The sequence below is a fragment of the Ochotona princeps genome, chromosome 28 (assembly GCF_030435755.1).
Source record: "Ochotona princeps isolate mOchPri1 chromosome 28, mOchPri1.hap1, whole genome shotgun sequence".
NCBI classification, from domain to species: domain Eukaryota; kingdom Metazoa; phylum Chordata; class Mammalia; order Lagomorpha; family Ochotonidae; genus Ochotona; species Ochotona princeps.
Window position 1 is genome coordinate 19,400,839 of NC_080859.1, and position 26,171 is coordinate 19,427,009.

Here is a 26,171-nt window from a genome sequence, read left to right on the forward strand (position 1 = left end):
TAAGAGAGAAAATGTCCTTCATTAGTATTTATTTACAGCTCTTACTGGCTGATGAACAAAATTAGACAATTGTTTATTGCATTCAAGAGCAGCAACTCTATTACCCGAAGTCACAGGAAATAGGCTTCTGATCCTACTTGGGGACTGGGGCTGATGTTTCGGGGGTCTCTGTGGAGCTGTGCTTTGCAAACACGTCTGTTGTCGTGTGTGATGATTCTGAGTGCAGGGTTTTTAACAGTGTGCTCATCCAGCCGCACGTGTGATCTGAGTAAGCAGGACGTTCACCGTGGCCTCACACAGCAGATGAATCCATCTGTCTTGAATGTTGCTTAGAACGATTGTATTTGAATGGAGTTCTACCTTGAGTATAACGTGGGCACAGCCCCACGTCACTGGGCTTGCTTGATAGGGCTTTGCCTCAGTGGGGTTGCGGGCAGAGTGTGACCCAGAGTGAATGTCAGAGCAACTCACCCTACAGTTGATGTTTGCTGCGTGACCTCTACTGGCACTTCACCCTGGTTGTAAGTGTCCCTGCATCTCCCTGTTTTTCACTGGGTTTTGTCTGGTCAGGAGGCAGTGTGTATGGCGGCTGGGCCTGCTCTGCTGCTGGTGGTCCTCCCTAGCTGGCTTTCATATCTGAACAGTGTGTGCATAGAGCCTCTGGCCTGCCCGTGTTCTTGCTCCAGAAAGCTCTTCTCGTTTAAACTAAACACTTGTCCTTTTTTCTCTGGCTCTGTCCTGTCCCTCCCAAAGTCAAATAATTTTTTTTTCTAGTATTTTTGTTTCTTTATTTGAGAGGCCAGATGTGAGCTAGACCAAAGCTAGGAGTTTAAAACTCCTTCTGGATCTCCCACGTGGGTATAGATCCCCAAGCACTTGAGCCATCTGCTGCTGCTTTACCAGGTCTGTCAACAGGCAGCTGGAGCTAAAGAACAGCTGGGACTGGAACCTGCACGCATATAGTAAGCTGCCATCACAGGCAGTAGCTTAGTATGCTGCGCCACTGTGCCCAACCCAACAGTAGTCTTGAGATTGGACTGGCTCCTGGCCTTCCAAAGTGGCCGTGCCATTTCTGTGACTCGGTGTGGTCCACTCCTGTTCTAGTATTAGGCATGTCCTAGCCAGTTTCTCTTCTTCCCTGCTTCGGCGTTGTGATGCTGAGCTCTTGGGCACATTGCCCCTTGAAGAGGTACATCATTAATCACTAGACGGACCAGTCTTGGCCCTTCGCAGCACGGGCTTTCCCTGTTTTCATTTTTGCACACTATTCAAGGCCCGTGATTTATTGCTACAGAAATGTCTTTAAACCCCAAAACATAGTATTGTGGCAGTGCTGGAAATCTCCAGAAATCTGACCTCTTATGATGGGAGTATTTTGGAAATGAAAGTGAAATTTGATTAGTAAGAAACAGGTTGTTCGAAGTAGCACAGAACTCTTTATAGAGTGTTATGGAACTAAGAGCTTTGCCATAATAATTAAAAAATAAATATCCATGGCCCGGCACAGTAGCCTAGTGGCTAAAGTCCTTGCCTTGCATGCACCGGGATCCCATATGGGCACCGGTTCTAATCCCAGTGGCCCTGCTTCCCATCCAGCTCCCTGCTTGTGGCCTGGGAAAACAGTAGAAGACGGCCCAAAGCCTTGGAACCCTGCACCCACATAGGAGACCTGGAAGAGGCTCCTGTCTTCTTGCTTTGGATCGGCTCAGCACAAGCCATTGAGGCCACTTGTGGAGTGAATCATCAGAAGGGAGAGCTTCCTCTCTGTATATCTGACTTTCCAATAAAAATAAAATAAATCTTCCAAAAAAATATAAAAAAATAAGTAAATATCCAGACCTCAGATTGCCTCTGGGTTTCTCTGTGGAAAGAATAAACTTAATACTGACGCTTTTCACTTTTTTAAAGTAGCTTGAAAGCAGAATAAAAGCCTTAGAAGTTGTGGGAAATGACGGGGCACTAAACTGAGTAAAATGCAAAGTTACTTGGGTGTGCTTCCCTGGAAGAGTTTTACTCTGTTGCCTGGATTGAGCTGGAAACCAACATGTGTGAACTCGAAGTGTGTGTGAATTTTCCTTCTCTTGAGCCTGGACTTGTTTTTCCCCAGCTTCAGTGTGCTTGGTGGAAGGTGGAAATACTAGTGTCCGCCAAAGAGACTTTCTTCTGGTCTCTGGACCCTCCCACATTTGTGCTCACAATTAAGCCCCTTTCCACAAGTCCCCTTCTTCTGCCAAAGCTGACCCTAACAGTTGAGACCCCAGCGTTTTCTCCTTAATTTGCGTGACCCACCTGCATGAGTTTTGACACACCATCACTGTGCAAGGTATCAGGTTTTGTGCCTCCTGGTATGTTCAGGTTGTGGTGAAATCCTGGCAGTTCTGCAGGGTGTGTGGTGCTGAACATTCAGGTTACCTGGGAAGGGAAATCAGTCTTTGGAGATTTGGTCATGCCACAGCCAAGCATCTGTATTAAACAATAGTTAAAGGCAACATTTTCAGCTTCAGCTTCCTGAAAACTAGGCAACTAGATGATTAAACGACATGAATAGCCAACATGTGACTTTTTGTCTTACAAGCAAGCAAAACTAACCCAAACTCTACACTTCTATACATTGACCTTTAGGTAATGCTTCTAAAGTAACTGAAATTTTCTTGAACGTGGCTTGCTACTTTTTGCCTGTCTACTGTATACTGTGTACTGATTTTATCCCCTATAAACTAACCAGAACTAAATACTGGATGAGTATGTATGATTAGAGCCTGCTTGTTCTTAGTACCGATTTTGTGATGCAAAAAGATTTGGAAGTTGGTGCAGAGAGACCATTAATATTTCATGAGTATGTACTGTAATTATTTCTAGATGATTTAATAATGTAAGAGATCAATGATCTCAACAGTGAGGATAAAGGAACAGAAAATGAGTGATTGTAACATATCGTGTCTTCGTTGCATGTTTGTTTTAAAATTGTAAAATGCAATGTTTTGAAATGTTCTCTCAACAAGGCAGAACACTGCCAACCAGCTGGACTGTCCTTGCAGCCCTAGATCTCTGTTTGACTCTTTTATTCCAAAGATAACTATTGCCAAAACAAAGCTTCAGGGAAAAACAAAGTCAAGATCAAATAGCAGTCAACACTTTCCTGATTATATAAATTGTTTGGTAATTATTGATTTGATAGGCATCAGTTCAGTCCTACTTTTGTGGGGGGGATTGGGTGGGTTTTTAACCTTAGTTTCTCTATTTGCACTTTCTTCATATTCTGAAAAATGATTAGGAGTGTAATTGAAAAGCTCTTCTATCAGTTGGAGCTGTTACAAAATACTGTGTTTTTTCTTTTCATTATCATTCAGGTATCACATTCAAAAGGTTTCTAGAAATATTAGATTAGAGGAAATCTTACGCTCACTAGCTTTGAGAGCTCCGCACCATCAGAGCAATTCCAGAGATTTCTAATGAAATGTAATTCTTTGTCTTATGTCAGCTTAAATAAGAAATTCATTTTAGAGCACTTACAATTTAATCAGCTGCCCTTTTGGAGCTCTTTTATGGTTTTTAAAAGATAGTTGCAGAAAACAACATTTCATCTGGAGTTAAAGGGGGGAAGTGAGAGCTAACTTTTCCTGTCATGTAATCATCTTTCCTTAGATTAAACCACTGTAGAATAGGCTACTTTTACACTTTTAATTAACCTTGGATTAGAAGATAGAACATGATAGAAACATGAGCCCCGTGTGCGCTTCTGTGCCACTAGGGTCCAGGTGTTGTGCATGTAGCGCTCAGCAAATGCCATTGCCAATTATGACTCCATTTGTCTTCTAAAGTCTAATTATTAGGCGTCCATGTCCTGATTTTCTGACATCAATAGCTACTTTGAAGAATCACGTTACAGTGGGTTCCCGAGGTACTTGTACGTCCTCACTCGTGGTAGATTTGTCTGGCAGGTCAGTTGTAATATATCCCATTGCTTCAGGTCTTTCCCCTCCCGACTCTGCTAGGTGCGTGTGAGTGAGTGTATGTGTAAACCTCGTTTCAGCCCTTAGGAGAAATACCTTAAATGCAAAGCTTTCACCCTGTTTTCCAGCACCATATTATAAAAATGCTTTATGGAATGGATCTTGGTAAAAGAAAACGAGCAGCCTGGAGGTAAAATGTAATGAACTGCCATCGAAAAGTATTGAAGGAAAAATTTCCCTCTGACTGAAGTGACTGAATAATTTCCTTGTTAGGGCCCAGTGAGCCATCAAAGAGAGTTGCTCAGTTTTTCTTTGAGCAATTTTGAGTAGATAAACCTAAAAAGATTCATAACATGAGCATTGACTTGCACATGGTCCAACTGAACCTCATCTAATTAAACCTATAAGGAATCAAATTGGGAATTAGAAATTTGAATTGGTGGTTTTGCTTCTAAGTAAGTTAGGGTGGTCTTGAGTTTGTCCTTTACTGTCTTTGGGACTCTGATTCATAATCTGTAAAAACACTAGGTAGATGATCAATTAGATGTAAACATCAAAGTGTCATCACAAAATGTAGCATCACGTCAAGTTGTATACTTGACTGTCAGCTTCAAAATCATCTTGTAAGGACACTCGAATCTGCGGCTTCCTCCCCTGGAGTCCGTCCCATCACAGAGTCCCAGAGCTTCACTGAAGTTGTTTTCATTTCTATAAAACGATTCATGAGGATTTCAAGGAAGTTTGCAATCAATCTCATCCCCCTCACCCCCGGGATACATTACATATTTAGTTTAAGAGTTAAAAGCATCATAAGTTATGGCTAGGCAGACTTAGGTAATTAAAACATTTCTGGAATATCATAATATGCAATCGACTGCTGGGGATTTTTTTTTCCTTGTTAATTGGGAAGTTTTAAAAATTGAGATAAACTAGCTCTGTGTGGAGCCTGATTATTCCTGACAGGCATTACAGAGGTCCTTTTAAGGGCCAATCAGCACGTTCTGGGTACGTATTTTAGATCGCAGGGGTTATCTCAGCGCTGTTTGACAACACCTGCCACGTGGAAGGCACAGCTCCTTCTCAAGGAAGCATCACCCCCTACAAACGTGTGAGCTCAGATGAAGGGCATCAAGGTGGCAACTTGAGGGAAAACACAATGCAGTTCAGACTCGGCAGTTATCTTGCCTGCAGTTCCTTCTCGACCCAGGATCTAGCCCTGCTGTTTGCTGGCCATCTGAGTTGGCATTCTACTACCTATCTGGCTTCGGGTTCTTCATTCTGACATGGTAACAGTAATAGATTCTGCCTTCCGGATTTGTTGGGACCCCAGTAACTGACTTAATATGTATGAAGTCTGGCGCACAGTGTCAGATCTGCTAAAAAGGTGGAGGGGGTGAGACAAGTTAGTAATGATTATGAAAGGATGAATGATCACTGAAGGTTGGGGGAATGAGAGGGGATTGCGTGAGGGAAGTGTGCTGTGCAAGGTCTTGAGCAGAAGGGAGGAAGGGAGGAATCTGCCCGACAGCATTAAATGATTTCAGTTAGACCAGACTCCTTGCTTTCTGTAGGAACCTAAAGGGCTTTATGTGTCCCGTGTGTGATTTCAAGTTAATATCTACTTCTACGTGTTTAAGTAATTGAAGAAGATGTTATTTTTGCTATGATGCGAATAGTGACATTTAGAAACAAGCATATCATGAGTAACGAATCAATTCCGAATCTTGCATGTGTACTGTGCTGGCCCTTCAGCAGTCACGCATTGCACAGCATCCGTATCTTTTTGTCCTCCTGTTTCCATTACGCTTCTCCCCCCTGCCTCAGAATTGCTTCTCAGTGTAATATTTTTATGCTTTAGTGTCTTGTTTAACTCTTCGTAACTTCACTGAATAAACAAAACATTTCGTTGGGTGGGAGGGTGTGTGTGTGTGTGTGTGTGTGTGTATGGGCACTTCAGAAAGTTCATAAAAATGGAATAGAAAGTAAGTTTATTTTGGTGCAAAATTTTTGGAATCCATGTGCAGTTTTTTTTAATAATACAGATTTTCCACAAAGTTTGTGAAAACCTCTTTTATGTGTAGATACTGACACCAAGATATACCTTTGAATTCCATTTCCCCTAGTTTTTGGCGTCTGCTTGCATGTACTTAGTAAAATTGTATCAACTTTAACTTTTTAAGTTTCTTCTCATTTAGCTACAAATATTTTTAGTAATGGCGTAGAGTTGGTAGAACAACATAAGTATATTACCATTTTGATAATTTATTTCACAGATTTAATGCAAGTAATTTTCTCAATGAATTATACATTTAAAAAATTTCTAATAGACAGCATATCTTTGGATAAATATTAGAATATGAAGTTTCAGCATTGCCTTTATTCTTAAATTTTGCTTTTATGACTGTAAAGGCAAAAAAGAATGATGTTCTTAAAAATAACTGGCTGCTGTTAAGTGAAGGAGTTTTGTTGTAAAAATCAACTTTTAACATTTTGAACTCTGTATGAATTAGATGTTCCCGAATCCAGAGTGATCTCTTGTGTTCTGAATGAATGGTCAGCCTAGGCAGGCAGGCCTTCAACCAACCACAAACCACAGGTTTTGCACAAGTATTTGTTACTCTGCCATTGAAGGCCAGCCACACACCAGTGTTTTAGGCTTTCTTCAGAATCATGGGGTGGGTGAGAGCTCTCTTACTGCAGCTGTGTGTGTGTGTGTGTGTGTGTGTGTGTGTGTGTGTGTGTGTGTGTGTGTGTGTGTGTGTGTGTTCTGCTTCATTACTGGAGGAGCCTCCTGTCTTGAAGATGCATTGCAAAGCAGGGTGTTTGGGGAACAGAAAGTAAATGTTAAGGTGTTCAGATGAAGGTATATAGTAATACTGCTGGAGTCCAGCTCCAGCCAAGAGTTCGGAGCTCAGGAAGGGTGTGTGGAGTCAGCGATAAAGAAAGACACGGACACTGACACTTGTTGCGTTCTCACAACAGCCCAAGAAAAGGCTGTCCTTTTTATTTACTCAGACACCTCACAAGCTTCTGCAGAAGCAACTAATTATTCTATTTTTACTTCAAGACTAAGAAGGCATGTACAGACATTTGGTCACTCCGTCTGCACTTCAAGGCTAAGCAGGTGCCCCTAAAGATAATTCTGCAAAATACTGTATTCATATTCTTCAAAGCAAGCCATTATTTATTCTTCAACAGTAGCTGTGGAGCAACAGCCAGGACTCCACGGCCAAGGCACATGCGATTATCTGCTAGTTAGTAGTACATTCCCACCACATTTCTACTTCTACAATTAACCCATCATTTAATGGGAAAATAGGTTATAAGGGAAAAAACCTAAAATCCAAAACAGAAATTGCAAATATAAAACCCCCCTACAACTACAGACTCTACAACCCCAGAAACAATGAGACAATAATCAAAAGCATTTTTTCTTTAATAAAAGCATCCTTAATTCCTCTAGCTAAAAATTATAAAAGTGGCTAAAACATTTACATTTTCTATGCTCCAAAAAATTGCAAAGACAGGTTAGCCTTTGAGATAACAATAACTATATTTACTGCCATAGCAGTTTCAGCTCTCACTCCCATCACTTGCATTACTATTTAGGATATTTTCAAGCCCCTTCCCAGAAGGAGTGCTACATGTCTGGACCAAATTCTGAGGCAATGGTTAAGCACCCAATAAGGTGTCCAAAAATGGCATGGGCTTAATTGTGCTCCTGTGTGTAAATTGTCAAAGGCCCACTCACCAAGACATTATCAGTGACATTAACTCTCAAGCTCACATCGGTTGCAAAAACCGTTTCACCGGGGGAAACAACAATGCCTCAATAGATCACAGAATTCTTAGTGGGGTGTTTGAGTTTCTATGCAGCCAGGGGGTGAAACAGTGTCAAGGTGGTCAGAGAGACTTCTGCCGGGCCTTGCATAACAGCTGGAAGCTCCCCTGGGCCTTGCCACACAGGGGAGCTGTTCTCTTCACACCTTTGTGTCATCCACACCCACTGCATGGACCCCAGCATAATACCATGCCAGTGTAACTGGATCCTTCTCCGCAGCCCTATGTCAGCCCTTGGCGGGCTCCTGGGGGCTCCAGGCTTCAAGCTCATGTTCACCTGTCAAGAGAATGCTGTAGTTAGACTTTATTTATGATAATTATCGACCTTGAGGTTAAAACTGCTGATGTAGATGTTAATGTTCCCTCAAAAAAAAAAAAAAAAAAAACCTGTTTTGTAAAACAATATTTCTTTAAAAAAAAAAAGACCCCCCAGGCCACTTTCTAGTTTTGTTGTATATATTTTTTTCACTATTAGGCCACTTTGAACTGTACCCAGTTTTAGTTGGTATAAGCTATATCCAAAATTTGTAATCTTATCATCACAATGCTATACCTGTCCTATTACGCACTTTTGATGTTGTTGAAGTTAATTGAAATCAAAAGTGTGAAACGTTAGTAGCTAACCCCTATTAGTGATTAGTAATCAGTAGCAGTCATTTAGGTTTTAATGACTATTGAGAATAAAGTGTTACTTCAATGATTTCTGAAATTGAATAGGAATGAAAATTACTGTAGTTTATTCTCATGAAAGCAGATGTTAAAACTCACCTGTAGGAGGGAGAGTAGATGTGAACCTTTGCAGACCCAGAAATCTTCAGGACTTCATGATAAATTAGGCTTTATGTTGGAGAGAGATTGAGGAAGCCCCATGGAGGCAAGAAGGAAAACAAAATCCAGTTTGGGACCTTGTTACTTTTCGGACTTTTCCCCCCAGCATTTTCAGGTAAAACAGTGTTTTTTTGTTGTTTGTTTTATTTTTGTTTTTTATAATATAGAGACACCTACTTTTTAGAAACAATATTCCCATGACCAGCATTGTGGAATGAATTATTAAACCATTGTCTGCAATCCCAGAATCCCATATGAGCAGTGGTTTGAGTCTGGACTGTTCCGCTTCTTACCCAGACCTGTGCTAATGCCTAGGAAAGTGGTGGAGGTTGGCCCAGTGCCTGGGCCCCTGTCCCCATAGGGGAGACCCAGATGAAGCCTCTGACTCCTAGCTGTGGCCTGGTCCAGCTCCAGCTGTTGTGGTCACTCTGGGAGCAAACCAGCAGATGGAGGATTTCACACTCTCTCTTTGATATGCTACCTTTCAAATAGATAAAATGGAAAAAGAAAAAACTATTTTCATCGTGACTTATTTGATCCTCAGTGTGAGATTTGTCACATAAAAGTAGACAATGAACCAACAATGTGTGTTAATCATTAGCTATTAATGCCACATCCAATATAAGTTGGGTACAGTTCAGAAAAACATGTCAGATAAGCAAATACGGCACAGGACCTGGTTTTTTTGAGGATTTATTTTATATGATTCAGTATGTTCCTAGATGGCTTGGGCCAGCTGCTGTTGTCCCATCTTGAGCTCATGGCTTGTCCTCATCACACATTAAGTGCCACTGATAAGCTAGATCCCTGCCTACATTTAAGGGAGGCTCTTTGGAGCCCTTGCTGTCTCTGCTGTAACTGGTTGAGAGCAGTTAGAGTGCCGTCTGATCTATCAGAGTGTAGTTCTTAGAAAAGCTCTCTTCCACAAATGCTAGAATAAGATCAGGAGAGGTGGAGAGGCCTGGGTCAGTGCTGAGATGGTGTAGTCCAGGGTTGCATGGGGACTGTGTGGAGTCGGCGGAGTAGGGGGTGTTACTGGATGCCCAGGGTTTCCCACAGCCCCTTGTTGCTGCCAGCTGGCTTCTGCATTCCTTACAGTATTTGTGTCTGGCTCTGTGTTTCATGTGCTCCATTCTTTGATGTGAGCTTGATTCAGGGATGCTCTCAGAGTCCAGTGAGTGTCCATTGTGAGTTCCTTGGAGTAAGGCAACAGAGCCCCATGAGTAACCCTGTTTGTTTTACACACCCTTTCTGCTGATCTGCTCAGTCAGGGAGGCTTTGAAGAAACGTGTGTCATTTCTACAGTGACTCTGAGACTTCCACCAGTGTGAAGCTGCAGTAACCACCACCCCCTGCCCCCACCCCTGGCTTCCGTGCAGCTCAGCCTGCTAGTGGTCACCTACTTGGTTGCATTTCTTCCTGATATCTTTGAATTCTTCCTTTAGAAAAAGGCCTGGAATTATTTTTGCAACAGTAATTTCACACATCACAAATAGGAGATAAAATCGCTCAGGAATTCTGCATCTGTCTGCACAGGGACAGAAAGGATAGCTGGGGCACGTGCCCATGCCCCTTGCCTCTGGGGACAGATGGCAGTGTGCTTACGTTCTGTCTTCAGGGTCAGATTTCTCAGACTGTACAAGTGCTGCGTGAAGCTCACCCACTCCTCTTGTTTCAGGACAGGTAGTGCCTCTTGGTTGGCTACATGGCATGATTGTTTCAAGTTTTCTTGATCCATGCCCCTGGTAATGGACATCTGTCATCAGTGAGTGTGTCCACCGTCGTGTTGCCTTCCATCAGGTGCAGCCAGTCGGTGCTGCTGTGTGACCCAGCACGTATCATTAACGTTCGGTGTTCCCCACATGGTGTTTGTGTGGCTTCTAAAATGAATGTGCTGGTTCTTAATTTAATTTAATTTAATTTGAAGAGCAGATGAGAAGGTGGGGGGAGAGAGAGAGAGAGAGAGAGAGAAATTGGTTGGTTTACCATGCACCATGTCACTTCCCAAGTACCTGCAACATCCAAGGCTAGGCCAAACCAAAGCTGCTAGCCAGGAGCTCTGTTCAGAGCTCACAGGTGGCAGGAATTCATATCTTTGGGCTGTCCTCTCCAGCCTCTACTCCTAATATTCCATTTCAAAAGAATTTTTAGGGTGGTCTTTTAAAAAGAGATCTCAGGTTCTGACAAGCTTCGTCTCGTAACTTTGCTTCACATAGTTAAGTATCTGATCTCAGTTCAATGCTCTATTCCCTTAAAAGAAAATATGGATTTCTTTCTACTCAGAGTCATTGCAAGGCTTGTCCCAGACCATGATTGCAAAGGAATGTTATTCTTCCCCAGCAGGAGTGTAAGGTTTGGTAGGGTGACCCTGAGCAAGGGATTTCCTCCTAGGCCTTGGGTCAGGATGAGTGAGTTCGTGCATGTGGAGCCCGTGGTGATTGTGTGCCATCACTGCTCGCTGCCACCTTTCTCTCAGCGGGCACGAATGCACCTTCTGCTTGCTGGCGTGTGAAGCCAAGACCTTATCTTTGTCGTCGAGAAGCTTCCGTACTAACACGGATATGTTTACCCAGTAAAGTCTGTTTTCCCTCATGTTTTAGCTGTTGAAATTTAGTCTGATGGCTAAGAGGCCTCCCTCCCATGTCAGGACCCTCCTTCACATCTCAATTCATTCTGTTTAGCAGCAACTGAACACTCACAGGCCTGAAATGTGTCTGAGAACTGGGATGCAAAGATGGTATGTTTGGGTGGCTAATATCTGTTGGAAGCTAACCGGCTACGGGGAGACAGACATTACTGACAGCCTTGGCGCAGGAGTGGGTGGGGATGTATGGCACGTGCCCCGCCCAGACTCTGGGGCCTTTTTGGTAGGACTCTTTAACCTGCAGACTGGCTCTGTTCCACCTTGTGTTACCTGTGCCCTTCTCTCTTCTCCAGGAGCAGATGTTAACAGCAAGAATGCACTGAACTTCACTTTGTTGAAATTATGGCTTTGCCTCACCCCTCAATCCTTCCAGAAAACACATGAGCTGGGTTTTTTTTGTTTTTGGTTGTTTTTTTTTTTTTTGCAGATTTTGAAGAAAAGCCAGAGAGGCATAGAAAGCCCTGGCTGCACCTGCCCAGGTGGAGCCCTCTGATAAAATGAACATTTGTGCAGGTACTTACAGCAGAGATCACACTGACCGCTGGGTAATCCTGGCTGATGCTCCTACTTTCCAGAGTTCTCCAAGAAAGTAGCCCTACAAAAGGCATATAGAAGGGAATTTTTCTTTTCTTTTCTTTTTTTTTTTTTAATTTACTTATTTTTATTGAAAAGGAAGATTTACAGAGAGAGAGATCTTCCGTCTGCTGGTTCACTCCCCAAGTGGCCACAAGAGCCGGAGCTGAGCCAATCAGAAGCCAAGAGCCAGGAGCTTCTTCCAGGTCTCCCATGCAGGTGCAGGGTCCCAAGGCCTTTGGCCATCCTTTAGTGCTTTCCCAGGCCACAAGCAGGGAGCTGGATGGGAAGTGGAGCAGCCAGGACACAAACCAGAGTTCATAAGGGATCCCACTGTGTGCAAGGCAAGGATTTAGCCACTGGACTAATCACACCGGGCCCAGTAGGAAATTCCTGACATAGATGAGGAAATATTGGCAATGCTCTATTTTGTGTCTATTGTTCTTTAAAACATTTTCTTTGAGAACTCAAAGATACCTCTGTGTTTTTATTGTCACTGTATTTTTATTAGTGTATAATAAGTGTATATAGTTTGTTCTTACTGTAAATGTCATCCTGGCAGAAAACTTAAATAAATGAATGTCTTGCCAAACCGTGAGTGAACATAAAGGCTGCTTTGAAAGCCTTGAGTATTTATTGCCACAACAGATTCACAACATAATACTGAGCTCAAGAAAGATTTTTCTCGTTGGAAATAACTTATTATCACTAAAGGTGACGTGAAATCGTTAATTTTTCCTTGGAGCATGTTGTTTGTAAATGTTTTCTGGAGATGAATTGAAATTATCTTCTCCCTTGTGAAGATTTCATTTCTGTTGACCCCTGAGAGAATATCCAATCTAAAAAGAAGAAAGCATAAGAAGTGCTAGAAACCCTGCAGGTGTTATCAGTAACAGAGAGTTAACTTCTCGTGTAGTGTCCTCCCTCGTGCTGGCGGAGTAATGTCATCCCTGCTGCTACATTTTGTGTGAGGTCATCTGTGGCTCACTGGTAGAAGCTTGCCTCCTGAAATTCCATATATATTTCAGTTTGACTAGACCTTGTGTCTTTGCAAGTTCTTTTCATAACAGGAGGAAATTTGTGTGTGTGTGTGTGTGTGTGTGTGTGTGTGTGTGTGTAACTGTTAACAGTTCAGACTGTGGACTTCAAGAAGAACAAGCCGTCCTTCATTCGTTCCCCACAGGGCACTGTACAATAACTAGTTTTATAAATGCCATAAGAAACTCAAGTAGGTTCCCAGTTGAGGCTGCTGAGTTAGAAGAGCAACGTGTCGTACAAAGAATTTTGGGAGCGTGCTGGAACTTGTGTTAATAGAGGAGGCAGCCCATGGGGTGTTAGTCATCACCACGGTACTTTTCATATTTCATAATGCACTTTTCATGTCAGCCTGTAGCACTCAGACTAGGTGCATTATGTTATTTTCTGAAAACTCCATAGATTGAAAATTCTTTAGCATTTGCTGTTACGTTCTGTAAGCTCTCCGGGATTTTCCTTGGCTCCTGGAAAGGTCTTGTTTTCTCCCGCTTTTCCCTCACCATTTTCCCTTGCACAATCCTCTGTTTAGAGAGTGTGCTGTGCGCATAATAATCCTCAGGCTCGATGACAAGTTGTGCATGAGGATTAAGAAGTGGGTAATAAGAACCAACCTATAGATAAACTTGCAGGGATCCTGGGAATTCAGCAAGCTTCAACTCTGAGAAATTGGTTAGGACCGATTTTTTCTTCTTATCTTTCTTAATCGCTCTCTTCGTTAGGAGATCCTGTAAAATACCTGTTACCACAGAAATTCCTCAGGAACTTCATAGAAAGATAGAATTAAAAGATAGTTACTTTGGTGCAAGCTTTTTCTGAAATATAAACATGGTTTTATTCATAATACGTGTTTCCCACGAACCTCTTAAAGTCCTCTAAAATGCATGACTTTCAAAAACTTTTTGCAGCAAAATAACTATCATGTTGTTCCATTTTTATATGAACTTTTTAAAAGTCACTCCATGTATTTGATTGATATTAAGAGTGTACAATTTGCTCACAACTCCTGTCTTCCACCTCTGAAACTGAACCAAGGCTTCACTGAAGAACTAAAATTACAATAAGGCTAAAACGCTTGGAGTTAATAAACAAACACGGGAGGCTTAAGCCAAAGCAGCAACAAACCTGTTGGATCCTTAGGGACTTCTCATGCTGTCTTCTGTTTTGTACAGCAAAAAGAAAGCAAGCCTCATTCTGTTACCAGGGATCCTAAGAGATACCAAACTCAATTAAAATTGTCTTAACTTGTACCTCGCCAGCTTATCCCACAATGCTGATATATGGATATGAGGTCCAGCTATAGACCATCTTGTTGGATCTCTTACCTCTCTTTCTAGAAATATTGTGGGCAGGAATGCACTGCCTGCTGCACCAACAGAGTGGACATCACATGGACTCGTAGTTTCTTAATGCGAGGAGAGAAGTGTGGAGGAATGGGCTCGGAGGGCCGTGTCAGGGCACAGTGGTGTGGATGGCAGGTGGACAGCTGAAGTGGTACAGCCTTTTCTCGTTGCATGTCCGCTTCACCCTCCAGAGCTCATTTGAGGAGTGCTTGGGCGGTGTGTGCTGCCTCCTTTATCTTACCCTATTTCTTCATCATTTTCACGAATTGTGTGTTCGCCTGAATAAATGTTCTCCACCATCTGATACTAAAAAAAGACAAAGTAGAAATTGTTATACCGTTTAGTATGTGAGAGATGATAAAGATAGGGAATAAGAAACAGTGCTTTTAGCTTAAGGAAAGGTTCCCTATATTTCCAAAATGACAGGAGATTATTTTCTTTCTATTAATATGCATATTCTTTTAAATTTAGGAATAGAAGGACAGTCTGTGGAAGTTTCCAATATTGTGGACATCCGAAATACATTTAACCGGGAGATAGCCATGAGAATTTCTTCTGAAATTAACAGCCAAGATAAATTTTATACTGACCTAAATGGATACCAGGTAATTTTGCTTGAAAATATCCAAGTTATGGTTGTATTGCTATGTCATTGTGACGTGTAATATGAGACCACATCATCGTGGGTCCTTTGAACAAAATATGCCTAAAGTTGCAAATTATTTCTAAAATAAACCTGAATTTTAGCAGACAGGAGTGGTTTCTGTATCGCTCAGATTTCTAAAGGTAGGAAACATATTTGAGAGACCATTTTTAAAACATTTATTCATGAGTATTTGTTCAAAGGGAGATTTGGTGACTATTATGTGTGATAAATAACTTGATGCTAAAATGAATATATTAATGAATCTACTGGAAAGGAAAATTAATCAGGGGCTGATGGATTATGTGCCTGCCCTCCCCCCCCACCACACCTAAGGAACTGGTCTATGGGTTATTCTTTGTATATACGTAAATGTGTAATATCTAAGAATGTATGTTTCTACATTTCAGGGAAATTCCTTCCCTCTTTAGGACAAAGTTATGTTTGTGCATGTGCATATTAAATGCACATGTATATGCATACACACGTGCATATATATTACACAAACATATCTGTTCAGAAATGTGGACAGGTATATATTTAATCAAAACTTTCATGAAATGGTTTTAAATAGTAGTAAGACAGTTTATGAAATATTTGTCAAATTGTCAGTTATCTTGTACAATTCTTTGTTACCTAACTCTTTGCCTTCTGGGGGCACGTGTGTGATGGTAACATGTCTTTAAAAGTATATCATTAAAAATGAAAGCATGATCTTAAAACATTAGCATTTGACAAATTTCTGGCTATAAACAGAAGTAATTTTACAATATATTGCTTCCATTTGGTCTGACTCTCTACTGGGGAAGAGTGGAAAGGGTTGTGATAATTTTCTGTGATTTCCTGCAAAAGTTAAATTTAGACCTTTTCCAAAATGCAAACCTTGCAACCTGTATTCCAAATGCACATGTTAATTCTGCCGTAGCCATTTGGTTCTCAAATGAAATCCTGACTTTCTGGTGACTCATATTCCTTGTATACAAGAGGAAATGTTTCTTAAAGTCTTAAAGGAAGCATATTGTTGTATGTGTTCATGTACACAGAAACTAGAAAGTGACAAAAATGAAGAATCGAAATATGCATTTACTAAGATCAAGCTTTCGATTAAATAAGGAAGTGTTTTAAAATCTATAATCCATAAATTTTCTTTTAAAATACTTGAGCCGTCTTTGGAAACTTTGAACCCAGTGGTAGTTAGCCAAACCTAGACATCTAGGCAGCCACGCAGGGATGAGAAGGACATTAACACATCTGTGGCAATTTTAAATGGCTTTTTTTTAAAAAAACAAATTTCAGTCTGTAAGTTAATTGGGATGGAAAAAGTAGACATGGAAAATTCTTTCAAAGAATTTTCTTTTGCTTTTTATTCCCCTTAACACTTTACAGTCGTTTCTTCACCAGTCTTATTAATTTCCTAAGACTACCATATGAATTACCGCAATCTGAGTGGCTTAAACCAACAAAAATATTCTCACATGGAGTTCTGGATATTGCAAGTGTAAAGTCAGAATGTTGGAGGGCCCTGTCCCTTCCAGAGGTTCTGGGGAAATACCCTTCCTTCCTCCTCCCAGCCAGTGATGTGCTGAACGTCCTAGGTGTTCTGTGTGTACATGGAGCGTTCCTGTCTCTACCTCCAATGTCACAGATTTCTCTCTGCTCATAAAGACTCCAGCTGTTGGGATAGGGCCTCCCTCATCTAAGATGACCTCAGCCATTCTGCAGAGACTTTGTTCACAGGATGTGGGTGAACCAGATTTTCATCAGTTCGACTGAATACAACCAGTGAGCAGAGGCATGCTCCAAGGTTGTTGGGAAGAGAGCTCTGGGACACTGTTAAGACTGTCCCTTCCATCATGGGTCTTTCAAAGTGCACAAACTATTGAGTCAATTTTTTTTACCTCCTTTTCTTGAATTTCATGTGAAATTATCATAAGTTTTAATGAGGAGGTGGCATTTTAATGTGGTGTGAATGAGATTCATTAATGATAGTGTCTTGAGAATGGAGTTACTGTAATGCAGACTGGCTTAAGGGTACTAGCTAACTGGTTCAAAAACCAGTTACATCCCATGCTTTCAGACACTAGGCTATGAGAAATTGGAGTTTGGAGTGATCTGCATGGTAACTAAACAAGAAGAGTAAACGTGGTATGGATTGTAAGTATAAATATGCATTGATAATATGTTAGAGGATTTGGTGAGGAGGTCTGTGGTATTTATTAAAAATGATTCAAGAATAACAAGAGATATTTCCTGAAAGGGGATAGAGAGCTATTATGCTTAGCATTCATTACAAAAGCAGCATGTTAGAGGTAGCTGAGAAATGAATACTTAATACCTTTATAATTTGTTTTATGCAAATACTGGAGAGCTGGAAGACTTCTGTTGAGCTTTTTTATTCTGAATTTAAATTGGAATGCTTATTTTTAAAATCTGCACAAGTTCTACCTTTCCCACTTAAAAATGTTTTTAGAGATCATCATATTCTTTTTCTTCATATTAAAGTGTCCATGTTGAAATGTTTTCTTTATCTGAGAAAGTACGGAAGCGATGCCTTTCTGCCTTCAAAAGATGTCCTCTGTACTTCAGGCTAATTGCTCTACAAGGTAAATATCGTCCATTTTTGTCTTCTGAGAGAATTGTTTTGTTTTGTAGATCCAGCCGAGGACGACGATGAGCAAGTTGCCTATTCAAGCGAATGTGTACCCCATGACCACCATGGCTTACATCCAGGACACCAGGCATCGCTTAACGCTGCTGTCGGCTCAGTCCTTGGGTGTCTCCAGTTTGAGTAGTGGTGGGTGGTGTTTACGTTTGGTCTTACTCTGAAATGTCTCAGGTTCTCATGCATCATCTCTCCCTTGGTCAAAGGTAGGAATCACCCTCACCAGTAAAAACCTCACTGTCTGCTTTCTAACCCTTCTGCCTCTCCAAAGATGACCGGGAGCCAAGGTGATAGAAGACAGGGCCCAGCACGGTAGCCTGAAGTCCTTGCCTTACATGTGCCAGGATCCCATATGAATGCCATTTTGTGTCCCGGTGGCCCTGCTTCTCATCCAGCTCCCTGCTTGTGGCTTGGGAAAGTAGTTGAGGATGATCCAAAGCCTTGCGACCCTGCACCCATGTGGGTGGCCCAGAGAGAAGCTCCTGGCTCTGGATCAGTGCAGCTCCAGCCACTGTGTCCACTTGTGGAGTGAAGCAATGTATGGAAAATCTTCCTCTCTGTCTCTCCTCCTTTCTGTATATCTGACTTTGCAATAAACATAAAAGACAACTTAGAAAAGAGAGAGTATACACTAATTAACTTTGCACTGAGAGAATTGGATCCCTGTAGTATGTAGTTCTAACTGGCTATCTTGTATGCCACCAATTGCATCCTTTCTACATCCTTTTGAACTAGTGAAGATCAACACTGAACCAAGCGGGCAGCTAATGGAGTATGGACCCCTGGTGTGTCCTCTGCACCAACCCACCCTGTGTAGTAGCCTGTCCATTCCTCTCTCCTTCTAAGTGTGGAAGGAGTTACTGCTGCTGCTTTTCCTCTGTGTTTTCCCGATGCTCAGTCACATGAACTCATGCTTAAAAGACACCAATTCAGTTCTGAAACTGGTCACAGTCTCCCCTCGGGGGCCTGAAGGGGGATGTCGGGCCCTGACAGGCCAGCAGACCTGGCCACCGTGTACAGTGGTGCAACTGCACATTGTTTTCTATTCCTTGTCTCCATGAGGGATGAGGACCCAGCATTGCTTAAATGTGTCCGTTTTTTTTAGGAAGATTCCAGGATTCTGGAATGTTATGTGATGTTCATTCTCTGAAATAACCCTGTGTAAACAAGATCTGATACTGGGCTTATACTCTGCTTTAACTTCTCAAAGTGGAGCTGCGCACAGGGCACTGGGACACAGCACATACACAGTGGTGACAAACAATGTTGTCACCCGCTGTAAAGCACCATGCACCTGCCACAGACCCCTGGATAACCTAGTGTTTGAGGAAAAACAGTTTGAGTTCAGTCCAGGAAGTGACATGTCCCATGTTGTATAGAGGTTGATTTGAAGGCAGGAGAAGAATTAGAAATTGCCAAGAGATTGATGCTAATTTGGGGATGAAGCCGTGGGCAGCTCTGTGCCTGCAGGCGTGAGTCCCGACACTCCGGATGAGTGAGGAAGGATCCGTTCATGGGTGCTGATGCTTAGATTTGGGAGAAGAAATGAACACTGCAATTAGTCTGACTATGGAATAGCACAAACCGCTTAGCTTAGCTGTTTCTCTTTTAGGCAGAATGACCATGTTAGTCCAGTAATAGATGCAAATAAACATACATTTTCAAGGTGTACATGTCTTAAGCTTTTTATGTCTTAATTATTACAATTTTATAGATATGAGTCCGTTTTTAAACATTTTTCGCTTTGCCATCTCATAAGCTAATCAGAGTTTGCAGTGTGAGCTGGTGGACATGTGCAATTACTGATTAGCCCGAGTCAGGACGGTGGTCATGCTGCTGACAGAAGGTCCGAGGGGAGTGGGAGTGTGATAAGGCAGTCTCCCAATCCTGCGGCTTCTTCAGAATCCCCCCCTGCAGACGAGCCTGGATCCTGTTTGCAGATCTTTCTGAGATCCAGTGCATCTGTGTATGTTACCACACTGGGGATGATACGCATTTCCTAATAAGCCTTCTAGATGCCTTTTTCAAGTTTAGGTTTGCGCACTTTTTGAATTTTCAAATGTCTTTGAGTTGACACATTGCATTTAAAATTCCAAATGCTGGCACTAAAAGTTTTAGAGATCTTAACTTACTCTTTTCAGGTTAATTGGTTTGAAAAGAATAAGGCTTTAGGTTCTGTTCTAAGCAGATCCTCTCACATTTCTAAACAGATGCTGTTCAACACTGACAGGTAGAAGTACAAGTGCTGCCTTATGGAAGCTGGCAGAGCTATCAGGAGAGACCCATGACAGCTTAGGTGATGTGTTCACCTCCCTGACTCAAACAGAAATGTAAAGCAAGGCATCATGCCTTCAACTTGAGCAATCCTCTATAAATGTTTCTGTTGAAAAATCTGGTTAATTTCCCACTTGTTGATCAGGTCAGATTGAAGTCATCATGGATCGAAGACTCATGCAAGATGATAATCGCGGCCTGGGGCAAGGCGTCCGGGATAACAAGCTTACTGCTAATCTGTTCCGAATACTGCTAGAAAGAAGAAGTGATGTTAACCTGGTAAGAAAAAATACCCAGCGTGTTCTGATATGAAGTTGTTCTTTGTTTCACGCATTGGCATTGGTGACTTTCCACTTCTTGAATTTTTTGATAGTTTCCAGAATTGAGATATCTTAACAGCTCACACAGTCAGAGACAGAACTGCAAAAATAAGCATTATTTAAGATGCAAATTTCAGGTCATTTCACTTTTCATTTTTGCTGAGTCTGTGGATAAATAATACCTAGGAATCATTTTAGATGGATTTTCAGAAATTATTTTGAAAGAAATTCTCTATAAATGGAGCTAAGAAAGAGGTTAAAAAAAAAAACAGAGCTCAGTCACCTGCTTAGGGGATTATGTTTGATGAGTAGACTATCGAAAACTGGAGTTAGTTATTGTGTGTTTTCTGTATTGAGTCGCCATCTCTCAAAGCGAATTCTGATGCTGCTACACTGATAGGAGCCCTGCTGGTCTCAGGGAGGTGCTGTCAGTGTGCAAATCCCTCCTGGTGTGGCCTTGGCCCTGTGCGTCTGCACTGGCCCTTTTGCTTCCTTCCTCTCTCCATCCTCCCTGCCACTCTAGCCAGAATGGACAGAGCTGTGTGCCTGGGCACCGGGCACCTGCCCACCACCTGTTTTAGCTCAGGCATTTCGCTTTCTTTCATCTCAGCCTGTCCACTTGGACCTGTAGTGCTTGACTCTCCTCTAGCTGTCCTGCCACCGCTTCCGGCGGATCAGCACCCTGGGACGCTAAGTGGCCCTGCCACGCGTGTGGGAAACTCAGCCGGAGGTCTGTGCCAGCTCTGGCTGCTGTGGGCATCTAGGGAGTAAACCTGTGGGTGCGAGGCTTCTCTCTCTCCCCCTCTTATCCTGCCTCTCTGTCTTTCAGTTAAATAAAAACACATAAACCTAAAGAAACGCAAACAGAAAACAGCCCTCACTCAGGTCCCTGTGCCCATTTGCCCTAGGCCACTGTCGTCACTGTTGTCACTGTCGTATGGGTTAAACCAAAGTTTGAGCCGAGTACATTCTCTCACACTTCTCCCACTCACCTCCCATCGGCCTCCTCTGCACGCGCAGCTCTCTTGGCCATTTTCTGTCCCACTGTTCCTTCCCCTTCCAGCAGCAGTGACATCAACCGTCATCACTAAGAATATTGTCTGGCGGCAGGGTTGGGGTGGGACGTGCAGAGTCGCCGGTGCCTCCCTTCCTGGATTCTCTGCCTACCCCTCTGGCACTTCCCTGTTTGAACTTCTCACCCACCCCTTGTGTATTGGAGCACTCAGGCACAGCCCTGTCTCTCTTCTTATCCCTAAAGTTGCTTTGCGGCCTGGTCTACTTATGTCAGCAGTCACTACAGCTGTGCAGATAGGGGCTACAGGTGTCTAGCCACTCTCTGATCCTCCCTTCCCTTAGACCCAGGCCATTTCCAGTGTCCCCTCTGGCTGACAAGCCATTGCCTCCATCCAACTCAGGCCAGACACCCGGAGCTGCCGCTAACAGGCTTGGAACTCACTGTCCCAACTTCTTCCTCAAATTGACCTTCCTGACCAATGTGTGCCCTCTGCAGTGAGCTCCCCTTGCCATCCCGATCTAAACTAGGATGTGTGTCACATCCTGCTGCCTCTCCCCAGTCAGCCAGCTGGGGCCTGAGCTCTGGGCCCACAGGTTTACTCTCAGCCATACTGAAAACCAGCCCTTCCTCCAGCAGTTTCCTCTGCGTGCACCCTGCAGCTCTACTGCATCTCTCCTCAATGTGTCTGCTCACTGTTCCTTTCTTCTGCTCCGTGGGAGTGGGACTGCCTCTCTGCTTCTTGGGATTATTCCTGGCAAAAGTGGGGTCCAACGTAGGGGAGTACAGCAGAAGTTTCACAGTAAAATGGAAAGAAGAGGCAAGCTTTATTTTGGTGCAAAAAAATAAATGCAATCCATTCCTGCACTGGATTTTCAGATTGTTTGTGGAGAAAGCATATTACGAATATATGTGTGTGGATTGTGAAGGTCATTTGCACCAAAGAAGTTTACCCTTGAATTCCACTTTTCCATGAACTTTTTGGGGTCTGCCGGTGAGTGAACACACAGGTGCTTGGGGGAATGAGCTGTTGTGGCACGTGGAGCTGCTGTCTGTTGACTGGCACATCCTCACAGGGTCTGCTGGGTTCCCCATGCTGGATCCCAAGGCCTGGCCCCACTTGAGGCCTAAGCCCACAGGTCCCCCTTACCTGAGGCAGATCATCGCTTCAGGAAGTGCCACCAGTTGATTCAGTGAAATGGCAAAAGCTCATTGAAGCAAAGCGGTTTTTCAGTGTTTGGAATCTTTTTGAGACAATAATATCTAATCTAGTCGATTGGATTTACACCAGTTCTTGAGACTCATGGTTTATGTCAATTACTGAGAAGATAGTTCAGCGTCAAGGAATTAAAACTGCAACGGAAAATCAATTGTCAAGAGTGTTGGCAGCTACTCTGTCTTCCTCCTCCTGCAAATGTGGCTGGTTTATATGTTTCTGTCTCTATATTGACATTGAACGACAACACTTCTGTTAACCATGGCAATACAGTTTTACGTGTCAGAATGCAGAGCTTTCATTTAAAAGTTGAAGAATTCATTTGTTCCCATTCAAGATTTCTTGGATTATAATTGATTTAAATTCAATCCTGTATTTTCATTTCTTTACTTATTTATTTTTGAAGAATTGCTTATTTATTTGAACGACATAGTTACAGAGGGAGGGATGGAGAGATCTCTCTGTCTACTGTGACTCCCCAAATGGCCACTGTGGCTGGGACTGGACTGTGTTGAATCCAGGGACCAGAAACCATTCATGTATCCTGCAAAGGTGACAGGGCCACAAGTACCTGGACCATATTCCGCTTCTTACATTTTTCCATCACACATGGTCACAAGAAACAGAGTGGGAATGGCCTCCTTGTGCTGGCTCCTTAGATTTCACTCCCTGCCCCTTGTGACTGGTGGTTGATACCAGAAAAGGGCCACTGAGCTAGGAACTAGAAGCTCCAGAAGGGTTCAGGTGTTACCATGGTGCTGTTTTTACCTCTGGATACCAATTCTGTACATCTTAGGAGGGGAGCTTGGGAGACAGCAGAGTAAGAGCTCAAGCAGGGCTCAGGAGTGTGATAAGGGTGCATGTTTAGGCTGGGGGAGCGGAGGGGCTGTAGTGAAGGTGGGACATGCATCCCTCCAGCCAGGACTCAGCAATGGGATGTTTCTACCTGGGAACACCAACCCAGGCTGAATCAGATTTCCCATTATTTGGGGGCTTAAAAAATATCAAAAATTGGTTCTAGAGTTATTTCCTGATTTTTAATGTAAATTATTTTAAGGAGTTAACTGATTTTTTTTTTTTTCACTACTGGGCAGACCTGCCAAAACATGTGTATAGCTCAGTCTGGCCCGCAGCTTGCCAGTCTTCAGCTCTGAGCTAGATGCTCCACTGTGGTTTTTCTCTCCTTCTCCTGCTCGGTGTGTTTACCCCACCCCTCTTCTCTCCGGTATTCCTGTTCCGTTTATTTATATTGCATTTGCTTGTTAATTAATAGTTTTATTTCAACAAACATTTATGAAGTTCTCACCATGTGTCAGGTTAAACTGCATAAACAAAGATGACTAAAAAAAAGATCGGGTACTCTTACATAATTTATCAAGTTGTAATGAGATGTAGTGAAAGCCGTGTTGTTTGAGGATCAGATCATTCAAGTGCATTTCATACAAGACAGCCAGGAGACTGGCAAAAGGACCTGACTCTCTGAAGAAAGCCTGGGACCTAGCGAGGACCAGCTCGGCTGTGTGGTTTGGGACAAGTCTGAAACTAGCCAGCGTGCAACCAGTCACCCCAAAGCTGGGGAATCTGCGTACAGCTGAAACAAACATAAAATCTACAGCAAACACATTTTATTACCTTTGGGTCCGTCACAAGCCTTATAGTTGGAAGTTTACCTTCCTTTCCGGGAGATGTGTTAAAATATTGGTCAGTCAACACCATATCCTGTTGAGCCCCATTGTTGCTATGAATAGGAGGATGATTACAAAGCGTGTGACAGTGGGGACCTGGGTGAGACTTAGCACTGTCGGCCTGGCCCGCCTCCAGCAGCGTTACTTTTGACGCTGAAGTACAGCTTCAGTAAACGTCCCTTTTTTTAAAATCCTGCTCAAGACAACGAATGGCACAACGTGCTTTCATTCTCAGTGTGCTTAGACGCGTGTTCTGCGAGATTTTGCAGCAGCTTGTTTTTGAATCTTAAAATAACCCCTACTTTCGGTGCCAGAGTGGTCAGGAAGTTGTCTGGGCTCGCCCTGCAGCACAGACTCACAGAGCAGGGGATGGCTCCCTCACAGGGTCAGACAAGCAAGGCCCAGCCACTGGGGCCTCTGTTCTAGGGGATCTGGAGTTAGGACAAGGGAGTCTACATTTTCCTTTCTGAAGGCTGCCACGGGTTATTCCATGTTGCCTGTGGGCAAGTGCCAGGAGCCTGGTTCTGGCCGATTGGTCCATACATGCACATTGTTAGTGCTTCCACGCTGTACGTGGTCAGTCAGGACATGCCCTGACTCCTCGTGAAGTGGCTAAGCGTTCCTCCCAGAAAGTAGGCCAGAGCCGGAGAGCTGCTTGTAAATGTTTGCTGACCTGTCATGGACCTGCTGCCTCTCGAAGGCGACAGGGGAGGTGTTTTCCTTCCCATTATGGTTTTTATCCTTCACTACTCAAAACTGATTTTGCTAGTAAATCTGCCCTAGATTACCAAGTCCTTTGATCTGTGCGTATATTTAAAGTGTCTTGTTGGAAATGGTCCCTCACTATTCAGTTTATTCTCAGCTGCATGAAGTTTTGGTGTTAGAGGAGAATACTGTTTTATATGCTTTAATTTCTTCTTTTTTTATAAAATGGATTTTTTTATAGAATGGATACATTTTCTCGGAACTCTGAGAAATAATGTTTTTTGTTGGTAGTTAGTATTATAAGTTCTCTCTGCTGCCTTTAAGAAATATTTTTCCAATGAATTGCAGTGACATCCACTATTGGCAGTTGCTACGATGCGCGTCACCATTGGCTAGCATCCTTTTGGCCAGTGCTAATTGGACATTCTGCTTGTTAAGCTCCATATCTGTGCACACAGACTAGTAGTGAAGACTTTTGCGACCTGTAGTACCAAAATATTAAGAAGGAATCAGTGGGATAGCTGTTCAAAAAAAATAGTGTACAAAATTAAACTTGCTTCACATGTATACGTATATCGAAGCACCTCCATACAGAAGTTAGTTTCTCTTCCTAGTTCTGCCTTGGACCCATTCTTTTTTTTTTTTTTTTTTTTTTAAGATTTTTATTACAAAGTCAGATATACAGAGAGAGGAAGAGAGACAGAGAGGAAGATCTTCCATCCGATGATTCACTCCGCAAGTGAGCCGCAACAGGCCAATGCGCGCCCATCCGATGTCAGGAACCAGGAAATTCTTCCAGGTCTCCCACGCGGGTGCAGGAACCCAGTGCATTGGGCCGTCCTCGACTGCTTTCCCAGGCCACAAGCAGGGAGCTGGATGGGAAGTGGAGCTGCCGGAATTAGAACCGGTGCCCATATGGGATCCCGGGGCTTTCAAGGCGAGGACTTTAGACGCTAGGCCACGCCGCCGGGCCCTAGACCCATTCTTAATCCTTAGGTTTTACTAGTTCAGTTCTACTTGCACATAGGTTTAATTAATTTCCATGTCATCTAACATGTGTGTCTCTAGTCCTGGTTTATTTGATGCTTAGACATAGGGAAATATATGTATATGCAACATAGCAAATTCTGAAATATTTCTAAATTATGCTGAGTGATCATATATAATATAAATGTAATAACTATTCTGTAACATCTACACTTGTGCCTGCTTTCAGAACAAAATAAAGCAAGTCAAATAATTTACCAAACTGAAATGAAAACAATCAGGCGATCTAGATAGATCGTCTGAGGGTTTTTTTTGGGGGGGGGGTGTATTTATTTCTTTGAAAGTCAGTTATAGAGCAAGGGGGAGAAAGAGAGACAGATCTTCCATCCACTGGTTCATTCCCCAGATGGCTACAATGGCTGAAGCCATTGCCAAAGCTAGGGGCCAGGAGTTT

At 42.8% G+C, this 26,171-nt stretch overlaps 1 protein-coding gene across 1 annotated transcript in view; it reads left to right on the plus strand.

Moving 5' to 3' along the window:
- MAN2A1 (mannosidase alpha class 2A member 1) overlaps positions 1-26,171 on the plus strand; it is a 147,108-nt gene that overhangs the window by 105,839 nt on the left and 15,098 nt on the right. Inside the window, exons 17-19 of the mRNA XM_058656332.1 lie at positions 14,685-14,818; positions 17,509-17,650; positions 19,938-20,071. Coding sequence (XP_058512315.1) covers positions 14,685-14,818; positions 17,509-17,650; positions 19,938-20,071 — 410 coding nt within the window. The remainder of the gene's footprint in view (positions 1-14,684; positions 14,819-17,508; positions 17,651-19,937; positions 20,072-26,171) is intronic.